The 14,732-nt window shown below is 44.0% G+C and overlaps 1 protein-coding gene across 1 annotated transcript in view; it reads right to left on the bottom strand.

Moving 5' to 3' along the window:
• LOC126263250 (zinc transporter ZIP1-like) overlaps positions 1 to 12,032 on the bottom strand; it is a 98,455-nt gene extending 86,423 nt beyond the window's left edge. The window contains exon 1 of the mRNA XM_049960334.1: positions 11,795 to 12,032. Coding sequence (XP_049816291.1) covers positions 11,795 to 12,032 — 238 coding nt within the window. The remainder of the gene's footprint in view (positions 1 to 11,794) is intronic.
• Positions 12,033 to 14,732: the final 2,700 nt, after the last annotated feature.

The raw sequence follows: 14,732 nt of genomic DNA, 5'->3' as shown, positions 1-14,732 counted from the left end.
CGACCAGGCGACATGTTTTCAGTCGTCAACAGTCCAGTGTCGGGGTTGACGGGCCCAGGCGAGGAGTACAGCTTTGTGTTGTTCAGTCATCAAGGGTACACGAGAGGGCCTTCGGCTCCGAAAACCTACGAGGTGTGGCTAGAAAAAAACCGGACTAGTACTGGTGAAACAATAAAACGAATGCAATAAGGCTGAAAGTCGCGTGGCCTGTCACGTGACTCTCGCTCCGCCTACTGCTCGAGTTTCATCTGCCTCCTGCACTCAGTCTGCCCGTGGCGTCTGTTTTAAGTAGTTGACGTTTTGTCTGTGCGTCGGAAAATGTTGAGTGTACAGAAAGAACAGCGTGTTAACATCAAATTTTGTTTCAAACTAGGAAAATCTGCAAGTGAAACGTTTGTAATGTTACAACAAGTGTACGGCGATGATTGTTTATCGCGAACACAAGTGTTTGAGTGGTTTCAACGATTTAAAGATGGCCGCGAAGACACCAGTGATGACACTCGCACTGGCAGACCATTATCAGCAAAAACTGATGCAAACATTGAAAAAATCGGTAAACTTGTTCGACAAGATCGCCGTTTAACAATCAGAGCAGTGTCTGAGTTAACAGGAGTTGACAAGGAAAGTGTCGAACAAGTTTACCGATTTTTTTCAATGTTTGCATCAGTTTTTGCTGACAATGGTCTGCCAGTGCGAGTCTCATCACTGGTGTCTTCGCGGCCATCTTTAAATCGTTGAAACCACTCAAACACTTGTGTTCGCGATAAACAATCATCGCCGTACACTTGTTGTAACATTACAAACGTTTCACTTGCAGATTTTCCTAGTTTGAAACAAAATTTGATGTTAACACGCTGTTCTTTCTGTACACTCAACATTTTCCGACGCACAGACAAAACGTCAACTACTTAAAACAGACGCCACGGGCAGACTGAGTGCAGGAGGCAGATGAAACTCGAGCAGTAGGCGGAGCGAGAGTCACGTGACAGGCCACGCGACTTTCAGCCTTATTGCATTCGTTTTATTGTTTCACCAGTACTAGTCCGGTTTTTTTCTAGCCACACCTCGTATACTGATGATGTTTCGTTGAATGCTTCGCACGCTGCCACTTGTTGATGGCCCTGCATTGAAATCTGCAGCAATTTGCGGAAGGGTTGCACTTCTGTCACACTGAACGATTCCCTTCATTCGTCGTCGGTCCAGTTCCCGCAGGATCTTTTTTCGGCCGCAGCGATGTCGGAGAACTGATGTTTTACCGGATTCCAGATATTCACGGTACGCTCGCGAAATGATCGTAATGGAAAATCCCCACTTCATCGCTACTTCGGAGATGCTGTGTCCCATCGCTCGTGCGCAGACTATAACACCACGTTCAAACTCACGTAAATCTTGACAACCTGCCATTGTAGCAGCAGTAACTGATCTAACAACTGCTCCAGACACTTGTCTTATATAAGCGTAGCCAAGCGCAGTGCCGTGTTCTGCCTGTTTACATATCTCTGTATTTGAATACGAATGCCTACACTAGTTTCTTTGGCGCTTCAGTGTATATCGCCTGTTATGTCACAATCAAATGCAAATATTGCATTTTGTAAAGTGGCCGCTGGAATGATCATTAAATTTAATTTCAAGTTTTTACTAAAGCAACCAATGCATCCAATCATTATTATTATAACTGTGCCTGTTGCGCTTCAATCAAAATCACATTTTAAAATAAAAGTAAATGTTAAGCTGTTGGTAAGCTGGACATTAGACTTAAATATTGAATTTAAACTGATGCTTCTCAAATTTTCCATTTCCATTTGGTGTTGTTAAATTAAGTTTTAAAATCCCTTAATAAGGTGGCTATTGGGCATAAGTATTTATTTGTTTTAACAAAAAATATTATAAAAATAACACACTTAATCATCCAGCCCTTCGAACTACCTATACCTCTGTTACATACAGAATCGTTGGCCACACCACCCCAGAACCCTGATGGTGATGATACCTTCGGTAGAAGCTCTTAGTCCTCTATTTGGACTTCCGAATTCATGTTTGGTCCAAAAAGCGGAGGGTTCTCCTACATGCTCCTTCCAGAGAATATAGCTATAAATCAGGGCGCTATTAATATCAAAATAAAGACGACTATTGTCTTTTGCAGTCACGTCTGGCTTTCAAGAGAAAAATTAATCAAAACTCTGAGGCTATAAGTAAACATCAAATGGATATTCGCGAGTGTTATAAACTTGTTGGTACAGAATTTCCCATTAGACTCCAGGCCAGCGGTAAATTTAAGAGGCAGAATCCCATTGTATATCGACTGGATAGATGCAGATCAGATGAGCACCATCTGCACAATAACGTCAGGTAGAAAGTTGTTGGACTCCCTCGCTTCTTTCCATTCACTGGTCGGCGTACATCACATCCAGATTTGCTCTAAACCTCCCAGAGTGAAAAACAACAATATTGCTAGATCAGAAACATGTCCCACTTAATTTCCTCCCAACTGTTCACATGGCAGATTTCTTCAAGATGGCCTGTTTACTACAAGTGAGCGATTAACAAGACATTTGCTGGACTGATCTGGTGTGTGTAGAGATGCTAGTGAGGTGGATAAATTCTTTAAGTTGAAGAATTTTCTATACAAGAAGCGAATACCCTTTGATATATATATGCCAACTTCAAGTACCTTCTTACTCCTCTGGTGCCCAGTCTCACAAACTACTCTCACAGAATGACATGTACCGTTTGCAGCAGCGTATCAGGCCTTTTGCACATGCGACTCTAATCGTAATGATTTTAGATTGTAAATAGGGACAGATCTTGCGAGATAGTTGCTCTGTGACTTTATCGAGCTTAGAAGGAACGTTGATGTGGTTCCTTGCAACAACCTTACGATCAGTGGGTGATTTGTAAAAGAAGAGATTCCAGTACTGTGACCTTACAGAGGGTTTTTTGAAATTTAGGCTTCTCAAAACTGAGCATTTTAAGAGTGTGAACAGAAAATCTCTTTTACATTAGCACAACCACAGCAAAAATTCTTTCGTACCACATCTCACAAATCTGCGGTTCAGATTTTGTTCGTCGGATGTACCAGTACAACACAGCCACAAATCAAACAGCGCTGGAAATCAGATCGTTGTATGAGACTGTAGTTGATTGCTTTAGCCATTAGCTAATAAAGTTTAAATACTGAATAGAGATCATTGCCGACAAATTCCGTGGTATATATATATATATATATATATATATATATATATATATATATATATATATATATATATATATATATATATATATATATATATATGGGAAGAGTTTGCAAAAAAATCTTGAAGAAGATGTGAAGAGCAATAAGAAAATGTTCTATAAAATGATGAAAAATAAAAGGAAGGCTTCTGAAAGGCCAGTAAAGATGGAAACAGAGGACAGTACCGTGATTGAAGATCCAGGGAGTATAAAAAATCTCTGGAAAGAACATTTTAAGAAACTGTTAAACGCTGAGGAAAAGGTACACGAGGAAACAACAAATAATGGAGAAACTGAGAGAAGTTGGGAAGCAGAATTAGGACAAATTACACTGGAAGAAATGGAAATAGTTGTGAAAAAGATGAATGGAGGGAACGCCCCAGGACCTGATGAAGTATCAGTGGACATGACAAGAGTGGGAATGGAGTGGCTGGATAGAGTACTATCAAGTGTGTGGAGAAATAGTACAATACCTGACGATTGGAGAAGAGGAGACATTGTTCCTATCTTCAAAAAAGGCAATAAGAGACTTTGTAAAAACTACAGGGGAATAACCCTTATGAGTCATACAGCCAAGATTTTTGAAAGAATTTTACTAAATCGAATACGTGAAAGGATACAAAAGGAGCTGAGTGAAGAACAGCATGGGTTTAGAAAAGGAAGAAGCACGATCGACCTGATATTTTCTATCTCTCAACTGTTGGAAAAAAGTTGGGAGTGTAACAAAAGGGTGATAATGGTTTTTATAGACATAGGAAAGGCATATGACTTAGTTAACAGGGAAAGACTCTGGGAAGAAATGAAGAAGATAGATATAGAAGATGGATACATTAATGTAATAAAGACAATGTACAGAGGACACAATTGTAGAATTAGAACACCATTGGGGAACTCTGAATACTTTGAAATAAGACAAGGACTTAACCAAGGAAGTATTCTATCTGCTGCACTTTTTAATGTTGTGATGGAGGGAATGAATAGGGCAGTTAAACAAATAGTAAAAGAAAAGACAAAAAGATGATTTTTGAATAGGCTATGGTAATATGGGGTGATAAAGAGGTAGATGTACAGTTACAACTTGATGCGTGGAAGAAAATAATGAAAAGGTGTGGATTAATAATAAATACAGATAAGAGTGAAATAATGGTATTTGGAAGCGAGAAAGGGATTAACGTAAATATTACCTTGAATGGAGAACTCCTCAAAGTGGTAGAAAGTTTCACTTATTTAGGGAGTGAAATATCTAAGGATGGAAGAATAACCAACGAAATTAATATGAGGTTACAGAAGAGAGGCAATTTCTGCCAACCAATAAAACACATGATTTGGAATAAGGAAGTTGCAGAGAAAGCAAAACTCCTTATGTGTAAGAATTATTACTTCCCTATTGTCACCTATGGTGGAGAAACATGAACAATGACAGAAAGGGACTGGAGCAGACTGCAGGCAGGGGAAATGAAATTTCTCAGAGCAGATAAGGGAAAAACAAGAATGTATAGAGTAAGGAATCTAGAGACTAGAAAGGACCTTACACAAGAAAGTATGAGAGAAGAAACTGAAAAAAAGAGATTAAGACGGTATGGGCATGTTAAAAGGATGCATGGGCAGAGACTCCCCAAAATTATGGAAGAACTAAAGATGGGTGGGAAAAGACCTAGAGGGCTCCCAAGAACACGGTGGAAAATGGGAGTGAGAATATCTGTGGAAAGGAGAGGTGTGACCTGGCAGCAAGTGGAGGAAGAAAAGTGGTGGGAGGGCCGAGCCAAATGGAGGGGACTCGTCAGCACACAGACCTGCAGTAGCTGGAGAAGGGATCCGAATATAGATAGACAGATATACATATAGTAGGTGTGTGCGTTTGTGTGCACGTACATGTGTGTGCGACTGTATGTGCATTAGGATGCTTTTAATGTTTGTCCATTATACGTAAAAATTAGTGTGTTCCTTCCCTGCTGGTGGTATTAAAAAAAAATAGAATCATATTTAGTTTATTTATATTATGTCTCACAGGCAAACTGTAAATATTCAATGTCATGCGTTACAACATCAGTTGTAAACTGTGGTTAAACTGTTGAAAATGTGTAAGTGCGTCAATATCAACTGTTTGACGATGTGGTTAAAATGCATTCTAAACTGGCTAATGGGATGAAATATTTTGTAAATGTGTCATTCTATAAAGAAAAAAAAGCATATTTACCTCTTAGACTTATTTTGTACGTATTTTTGAATACTTTTAAATTGCTTCTGTAAGTACTGTAAACAGGTTTTCTGTTCTGTTTTTCTGTGCAAAGTGTGTGATATGTTCTAGCTTGTTGGACACTTATTTTTTGCACAGTATTATTATTATTATCTGAAATGTAAAGTGTATGAACTTGTCCAAATTGTGGGATGTGTGTTTTGAAAACATATTACTTGAAATGTAAAGTGTAAAATACTTCTATTTGATGAAAAATGTATTACAAATAAATCTACATTTTTATAATCCAGTCAACTGATTTTCTTTCTACAACAAACCTATCACATAATTGTTTACAACATGAGATTTCTAGATCATCCATCGTGCAGTTAAATCAGTATTGCCTCTGCGTTTTCTATAAGAATGGGTGCATTTACTCTTCATTAAAGGTTTTCAATCTACTGTATACAATGGGCAGGCACATCAGCATTACACACACATCTTCTGTAAGAAGAGACGGAGTTACTCTTCAGTGAAAGTGCTGATGGGTTGAAATGTGGCCACCGAGTACTGTCTGCACTTCTCATCACACGCTGAGCTGTCTAAGTCATGGCGCATGACCTTACACGGTGCAGTTTAGGCAGCTGGAGGAGTTGCCATGTTCCTGTCGATGCAGTCAGGTAGTGCCACACTGCAGCATGGCACTCACGAACTTCGCGGTGTGCACGGAGGAGACCTTCCCGCAATTTTGTTAAAAAAAAGAGGCAATTGTTTCTATCACATCCTATTGTAAACGTTTCAAAAACACACAATTTTAACCCAGCCCAGGTAGATTTTTGAATTTCCGGCCTCTTTGGAGGCATGTTTCAATAAACCGTAACCTTACATTCGTATCTTACCATAGATTTCAAACGTTAAATATGAACACAGCACAAGCGTGTCAGTTTTCACTTAACACAAAATTGTAAAGCCAGAATGCATTAAATATGACAATCTTGTGCCTGCATCCATATTCCCCACATTCACCATATAGGATTCTACTACTACAGGGCTGAGGAAAACAAAGTAAATCTCACAACCTCGGATGCTGCACCCTCACACTCAGGTCCGCCGTCTTGGATTCTGTACGTAGCACAAGTGGTCTGGTGCTTCACATTTTGTTCTTATTGCAGAGATCTAGATTTCTGAAAGCTGTTTTTCTCAGAAAATAATTTGTATGACACTGTTGAATGAAACTGACCACAGTATATTTAAGTAATGATTTATTCCTTTCCCAAACTTACTGAATGAAGCTTATCAAACTGTGTTTAAATACTCCATTCTTTCTTTCCCAGACTTACAATAGCTAGATGTGCATAATTATTTGAAGTGAGATGATTATGGGAATCCACTTTTTAATATAAATGCTCGTCAGTACCATGGAACCTCAATTTTTCAAATACAATGTTGTAATTTAACAGAATAACGCCTCAGACAGGTTATGGGGATTACCAATCCTCTAGAACATCCACACTGGCATGATTTACTTGACTCAACTACAGTATTCACTTACCTCCCTAACATTGGGATACTTCCCGCAAATTACAATGCAATCTGTGCTCAGTCATACATTGCACTGTTATTTTTGATCAGGTACATCCTTATTCCATAATCTTTGTGCCCTTTCTATTTTTCCCTCTATTATGAAGGTGCCAAAACCTTACCAAGCACGAACAGACAATGGGATACAATTTATATGAACACTAGACTACAGTACGAGTGCTACTGGTACCAAGTTTACAATATGAGGGGAGCAAACGAAAATTTTTCGTTTTGTGTGTGTATGAATGCCACAGATATTTAATGTGTATCCTCAGGTAGTTCTCGTCACTTACGCTTCGGTATTGTAATACAAGAAAACTCAGGAGCGTGTTCTCTGCAAACCATCTCGTTAAAGAAATTGCCGAAATAGTCTCTGTGACATACAGGAGACTAAAAACTAAAATTTTCAGCGATACACCTAGATAAAACAAGGACATCAGCAGAAATCACTGATGCTATGGCTGAAATAAATGACTAAGATCTACATTTTTGAACAAGGTTCAGTTTACAGCGCAGAGAATGCGAGTGGGCACAATGTGGGATACTGTGCCATTGTCGGCAAATGGCTTGCCTTGGTTCTACTTCCCTAAGGAAAACAGTTAATCTCGCTAGATATCTAGTAGTAGCCAAACGAGTGTAGAAGACTCTGCGATGATCGAACAGCACCAAAAGTCTTGACTTTTGAGAAAATCTTAATCACTATCTACTCTCATCACAATCTCCGTGAAATGCGAGGATCTGATGACTGGTCCACCTTTCTTCTTCCACGTCACCGCCATTTCTGTTTTTACTCAAGTTGTTTTGTATGGGTCACGTAAAACAATAGTAGAAGAATTAACATCACCATCCGGTAATGATATCCCTAAGGTATATGTCAGTAGCCAATTTCATCATCAGGGGATATTTACTATGTAGGCTCTTATTTTTTTCTTACGTCATGAAGGGGAATAACACTTTTGTAATGATGTGCAATCAGTGGTCATGTGATGTGGTCTACCATTCAGCAAAGAGTTTGATTTTCGTCTTCGATGTGGAGGTGTGGGACGTACTGAACGACGAGATGTACCCACACATAAACTTCAAAATCTTGTTAATGGAATTTAAGATCCTATGTATTCCGCGACGAGTAACGAAGAAGAATAGTCGTACAATCGTATGGTCACCTTCACATCGAGAGAGGCTGATGGCTAAGCCTGCCATTATATCTGAAGGTGACACCGGCATCTTAAAAAAGTGCATTCTTTGCCTGCAAGATGGTGACAAAATCAGGAACTTAGCTCCGCGGTGCTGCAGATCCATTGGTTACTGCAGATCTTCCTGTGTAAACAACACCAACATCATCAGTTGCACAGTTGACGTTAATGATGGAATGGACTTTGGCTCACACCTTTTTTTGGCTTCATCTGCTGCAAATACACGCTCGTTGCTGAAGGCCAGTCATTCTCATTAATGCCTCAACAGAAAATGCACTGGGCGTCTGCTGGAATAGCCTGTATTTCACAGCACACGACACGTGATTCAGATCCCTGTATGTCAACAGCTGAATCCCATAGTCAGCTGACCACAGTAGTGTCACCGAGCGAGGTGGCGCAGTGGTTAGCCCACTGGACACGCATTCGGAAGGACGACGGTTCAATCCCGCGTCCGGCCATCCTGATTTAGGTTTTCCGTTCAAAATGGTTCAAATGGCTCTGAGCACTATGGGACTCAACATCTTAGGTCATAAGTCCCCTAGAACTTAGAACTACTTAAACCTAACTAACCTAAGGACATCACACACACCCATGCCCGAGGCAGGATTCGAACCTGCGACCGTAGCAGTCCCAGCGGTTCCGGACTGCAGCGCTAGAACCGCTAGACCACCGCGGCCGGCAGGTTTTCCGTGATTTCCCTAAATCGCTCCAGGCAAATGCTGGGACGGTTCCTTTAAAAGGGCACGGCCGACTTCCTTCCCCATCCTTCCCTAATCCGATGAGACTGATGACCTCGCTGTTTGGCCTCTTCCCCCCAAACAACCCAACAACCCAACGGGCAGCGCTATGGTTGTCGGTTCACACATACGAACTTCCCTCGCCCCGTCACTGACCCAACGCGATACGCACTTCGCGATCTCCGGCAGGCAAAACATTCGCGGTCATGCATTGTCCAGACATACGGCAACAGGGAAATCCCGCGGCCAATTGAAGCGCGTGGCGCCAGGTTTCCGTAGTTCAAAAAGGTGCGTAGTCGACCTACAGAACTCTAGTAATTTTGGTTCCTACTGGCATTAGCTATCCAGGGTTCAAATTTCGCGACACCATTTTTCTCCACCCTCTGTACTGTGAATGAATTGTTGTTGAATTTTTAGTTTATTACCTTTACCATAATTTCTTTCCTGAGTTATTATTTCATAGAAATGGAAGAGTAATGTTTTAAAGTAAATGAAGCATTGTACTTCATTGCTAACTCACTTCGAAAAAAAAAATATCACCAGACTAGGGTTGGTGCAATTCTGCAATACAACGGATGTCTGAGGACGACATCGAGAAACTAGCGCATAGACCACGTGAGGACAGGTCTTACACACTACACCTACACGCTTACCTTAAGCCACACGGCAACAGGGACATGTAAAGTCTCAGCATTGCTGTACCAGTTCTTATGAGGTGTGTTTGTTGCTAGTTACTGTCCACATCGTTATTGAAATAGCAGTGATCACTTTTCCGATTTGTCAACGCGACATTTCAGTGCAATGTAAATTTTACACTCTAAATTACTCCTTTTTTAAAAGTGGTTTTATTTAAAAATGGGAAACTTTAGCGATACTGATATTACTAATTGATATTTCGTTTTTTTTACTCAGTTATTACACTACTGGCCATTAAAATTGCTACTCCAAGAAGAAATGCAGATGATAAACGGGTATTCATTGGACAATTATATATTCAGTATTAACGGCCTTGATACGCCTGGGCATTGAGTCAAACAGAGCTTGGATGGCGTGTACAGGTACAGCTGCCCATGCAGCTTCAACACGATACCACAGTTCATCAAGAGTAGTGACTGGCGTATTGTGACGAGCCAGTTGCTCGGCCACAATTGACCAGACGTTTTCAATTGGTGAGAGATCTGGAGAATGTCCTGTCGAGGGCAGCAGTCGAACATTTTCTGTATCCAGAAAGGGCCGTACAGTACCTGCAACATGCGGTCGTGCATTATCCTGCTGAAATGTAGGGTTTCGCACGAATCGAATGAAGGGTAGAGCCACGGGTCCTAACACATCTGAAATGTAACGTCCACTGTTGAAAGTGCCGTCAATTTGATCAAGAGGTGACGGAGACGTTAACTAACGGCACCCCATACCATCACGCTGGGTGATACGCCAGTATGGCCGGCCGCGGTGGCCGTGCGGTTCTGGCGCTGCAGTCCGGAACCGCGGGACTGCTACGGTCGCAGGTTCGAATCCTGCCTCGGGCATGGGTGTCTGTGATGTCCTTAGGTTAATTAGGTTTAAGTAGTTCTAAGTTCTAGGGGACTTATGACCTAAGATGTTGAGTCCCATAGTGCTCAGAGCCATTTGAACCATTTGAACGCCAGTATGTCGATGACTAATACACGCTTCCAATGTGCGTTCACCGCGATGTCGCCAAACACGGATGCGACCATCATGATGATGTAAACAGAACCAGGATTGATCCGAAAAATGACGTTTTGCCATTCATGCACCCAGGCCTGTCTGTGATGCAGCGTCAAGGATAACCGCAGCCATGGTCTCCGAGCTGGTAGTCCATGCTGCTGCAAACGTCGTCGAACTGTTCGTGCAGATGGTTGTTGTCTTGCAAACGTCCCCATCTGTTGACTCAGGTATCGAGACCTGGCTGCACGATCCGTTACAGCCATGCGGATAAGATGCCTGTCATCTCGACTGCTAGTGATACGAGGCCGTTGGGATCCAGCACGGCGTTCCGTATTACCCTCCTGAACCCACCGATTCCATATTCTGCTAACAGTCATTGGATCTCGTCCAACGCGAGCAGCAATGTCGCGATACGATAAACCGCAATGGCTATAGGCTACAATCCGACCTTTATCAAAGTCGGAAACGTTATGGTACGCATTTCTCCTCCTTACACGAGGCATCTCAACGACCTTTCACCAGGCAACGCCGGTCAACTGCTGTTTGTGTATGAGAAAGCGGTTGGAAACTTTCCTTGTGTCAACACGTTGTAGGTGTCGCCACCGGCGCCAGCTTTGTGTGAATGCTCCGAAAAGCTAATCATTTGCATATCACAGCATCTCCTTCCTGTCGGTTGAATTTCGTGTCTGTAGCACGTCATCTTCGTGGTGTAGCAATTTTAATGGCCAGTAGTGTAGTAAAAAATTAAAAAAAAAACGTTGTAGCCGAGACCAAAGTAATATCGAAAAATACTGGTTATTCAGAACTGTAACACAGTCGTCGGCTTGAACCACCCTATTTTTCCCATCCCTAGCCCACCCTACTATGGGTCTTGGCAGATAATAGTCGCTAAAGGGTGACCTGCCTTTTGCTCGGCCACCACAGCCGTGTTTACAGTTGTGTCATTTCCCCCATAGCGACACTGTTCAGTACACTCGGATTATCCCTTTTCGGTGCTACATTTTTATTGACTTATGGGAGATAACCACGTAAATCTGCTCGAACAAAGACGGAAAGATACCTTTTAGAGTCTCGAGAAAAGTGTTAAGCACGAAATTTTGGAATATGCTCAGTCCCTGGATACAATGCTCATAGGTATCGCGGAGACAAGATTAGATTAATTACAGCGCGAGTGCACGGTGTCGGGTTACCTCCCCAGGCGTGCTCGGGCAGCTGGTCGCGCGCCTCGGGCAGCATGTGCAGCAGCGCCGTAGCGAGCAGCACGCCGCCCGCGAAGCGCGACGCCAGCAGCAGCAGGCGGCGGTGGCCGGCGCAGCGGCGCATGCGCGCCACGGCCCACAGCGGCAGCAGCGCCGCCGCCAGCCGCAGCGCCAGCAGCAGCGCCAGCGCCGCCGCCACGCTCCACGCCGCGCTGCCGTCGACCGCCATCGTCGGCCGCGGAGGCAGCCACTGTGAACCGAACCGCGCGCCACCCGCCGCGCCGCGCCGTGCCGGCCGTGCGCACACCGGGGCCGCCGCTGCTGCGCATGCGCGCTCCATTCAGTTCCCCCTACGACGCGGCGTGTTGTGGCGCGCTCGAGCGACATAGCCACAACAGACCGCTTACTACGCACCCTGGCCGTTGGGCAACCCGCATTACTTGACGATTGCAAGCGAATAACGTCGCAATACACTGTTATCGTCATCAGTCCGAATGCTTGTTTGATGCAGCTCCGGACGGATGTTTACTTTTCTTCGTAGCTACTGCACACTACATCCACAATCACGTATGTTATGTTAACCGGGGACCTAGAAACGATGGAGAGGCTCCGTCCCTGCCGCAGCCGAAGTGGTCCGCAACCCCACGACGACTACCGCAGTCCACTTCACCCCTCTGCCGCCCCACACCGAACCCAGGGTTACTGTGCGGTTCGGCCCCCGGTGAACCCCCCCCCCAGGGAACGTCTCACACCAGACGAGTGTAACCCCTATGTTTGCGTGGTAGAGTAATGGTGGTGTACGCGTACGTGGAGAACTTGCTTGCGCAGCAATCACCGATATAGTGTGGCTGAGGCGGAATAAGGGGAACCAGCCCGCATTTGCCGAGGCAGATGGAAAACCGCCTAAAAACCATCCACAGACTGGCCGGCTCATCGGACCTCGACACAAATCCGCCGGGCGGATTCGTGCCGCGGACCAGGCGCTGCTTCCCGCCGTGAAAGCCCTGCTATAGACTGCACGGCCAACCGGGCGGGCACATCTACGTATACTTAATGCCGTATTCAAGATTTGATCTTTCTCTACAATTATACCTTCACATTTCCCTCCATTATCAAAGCAGCTACTCCTTGTAGCTTCAAGTCTCGTACAGTCCCGTATTTTAGTCAAATAGTACCATAAATTATTGTGTCCTCCGCTGGTAGCTCAGTGGTCAGCGTACCGAATATCATACCTAACGATCTGGGTTCGATTACCGGCTGGGTCGGAGATTGTCTCCGCTCAGGGACTGGGTGTTGTGCTGTCATTATCATCATCATTACATCCCCATTGACACTTAAGTCGCCGAAATAGTGTCAACTCGAAAGGCTTGGAACAGGCGAACGGTCTACCCGATGGGAGGCCCTAGCCAAACGGCACAGATAGATGATTGTTTTCAGTAAAACTTTGTGTTTATTTCTGCTAAGTGGTTCATAGATTTCAACTTCCATCTTCACGTGGAATTACGTCAGTTAACAGAGCGTGGATGTATTGTATATTCCACGAATGGTCCACCTGTAGCACTGTCTTTTAATGGTCGCAGGTTCTTTTGCATGGCGGCCCGGACGGTCACCCGGACGGTCACCCCACCCAACAGCGCTTAACTTAAGTGATATGACGGGAACGGATGCATCCACGGCGGCAAGACCGTTGCCCTGATGCCTACAGAGTAGAAATAAAAAACTTTGAGATTTGCCTATGACATAGTACTTCTATCAGAGACGGCAAAGGGTTTGGCGAAACAGTTGAACGGATAGTATTTTGAAAAGTAGATGTGAGGTGTTCATCAACAAAAGTTAAGCCTTGATGTAAATGTCGTGTGACTAGGGCCTCCCGTCGGGTAGACCGTTCGCCGGGTGCAAGTATTACGATTTGACGCCACTTCGGCGACTTGCGCGTCGATGGGGATGAAATCATGATGATTAGGACAACACAACACCCAGTCCCTGAGCGGAGAAAATCTCCGACACAGCCGAGAATCGAACCCGGGCCCGTAAAGGTTGAAAATCTGTCGCGCTGACCACTCAGCTACCGGGGGCGGACAAAGCCTTGATAATGAAATGTATCTGAATCAAATCAGCTGATTCTGAGGGTATTATATCAGGAAATGAGACACTAAAAGTGTAACTGATGGTGGCCGAACTACAGAGGATATGAAATGCAAACTGGCGAGACCAAGAAGAAAGGGACAAACGCTACCGACCGGTCACCATGTCATCCTCAGCCCTTAGGCGTCACCGGATGCGTACAGAGAGGGACCTGTGGTCAATTTTTGTGACCGGTTCCGCTACTTCTCAATCACGTAGGTCCTCCATTGTCCTCACAAGGGCTGAATGAACCTCACTTGGCAATACCTGTAGCATTCGGCAAACCCAGATGGTGACCCATCCAAGTGCAAGCCAAGCCCTACAGCTCCTAACTTCGGTAATATGATGGTTCAAATGGTTCTGAGTACTATGGGACTTAACATCTGAGGTCATCAGTCCCCTAGAACAACTTAAAACCTAACCAACCTAAGGTCATCGCACACATCCATGCCCGAGGCAGGATTCGAACCTGCGACCGTAGTTGTGGCGCGGTTCCAGACTGATTCGCCTAGAACCGCACGGCCACACCGGCCGGCGGTAATACTACGGAAACCGGTATTACCACTGCAGTAAGGCTGTTGGTAAGAAAAGCGTCCCTCAAAAAGAGAATCTAATAAACGCCGCATATAAATTTACGCTTTAGAAAATCTTCTCTTGTTTGGAGTGCAGTCTTGCACGGAAGTGAAACGTGGGTGGTAAACAGTTCACACAGGATGGGGATACACGTTTTTTTGTAATGTGGTGGTACAGAACACAGCAGAGGGTAGATTAGTCCATCGGATAACTATTGAAGAATGTGCAGAAT

This window comes from Schistocerca nitens, chromosome 6, assembly GCF_023898315.1.
Source record: "Schistocerca nitens isolate TAMUIC-IGC-003100 chromosome 6, iqSchNite1.1, whole genome shotgun sequence".
NCBI lineage: Eukaryota > Metazoa > Arthropoda > Insecta > Orthoptera > Acrididae > Schistocerca > Schistocerca nitens.
Note: the sequence above shows the minus strand (reverse complement) of the source record. Positions and strands in the feature narration are given on the sequence as shown.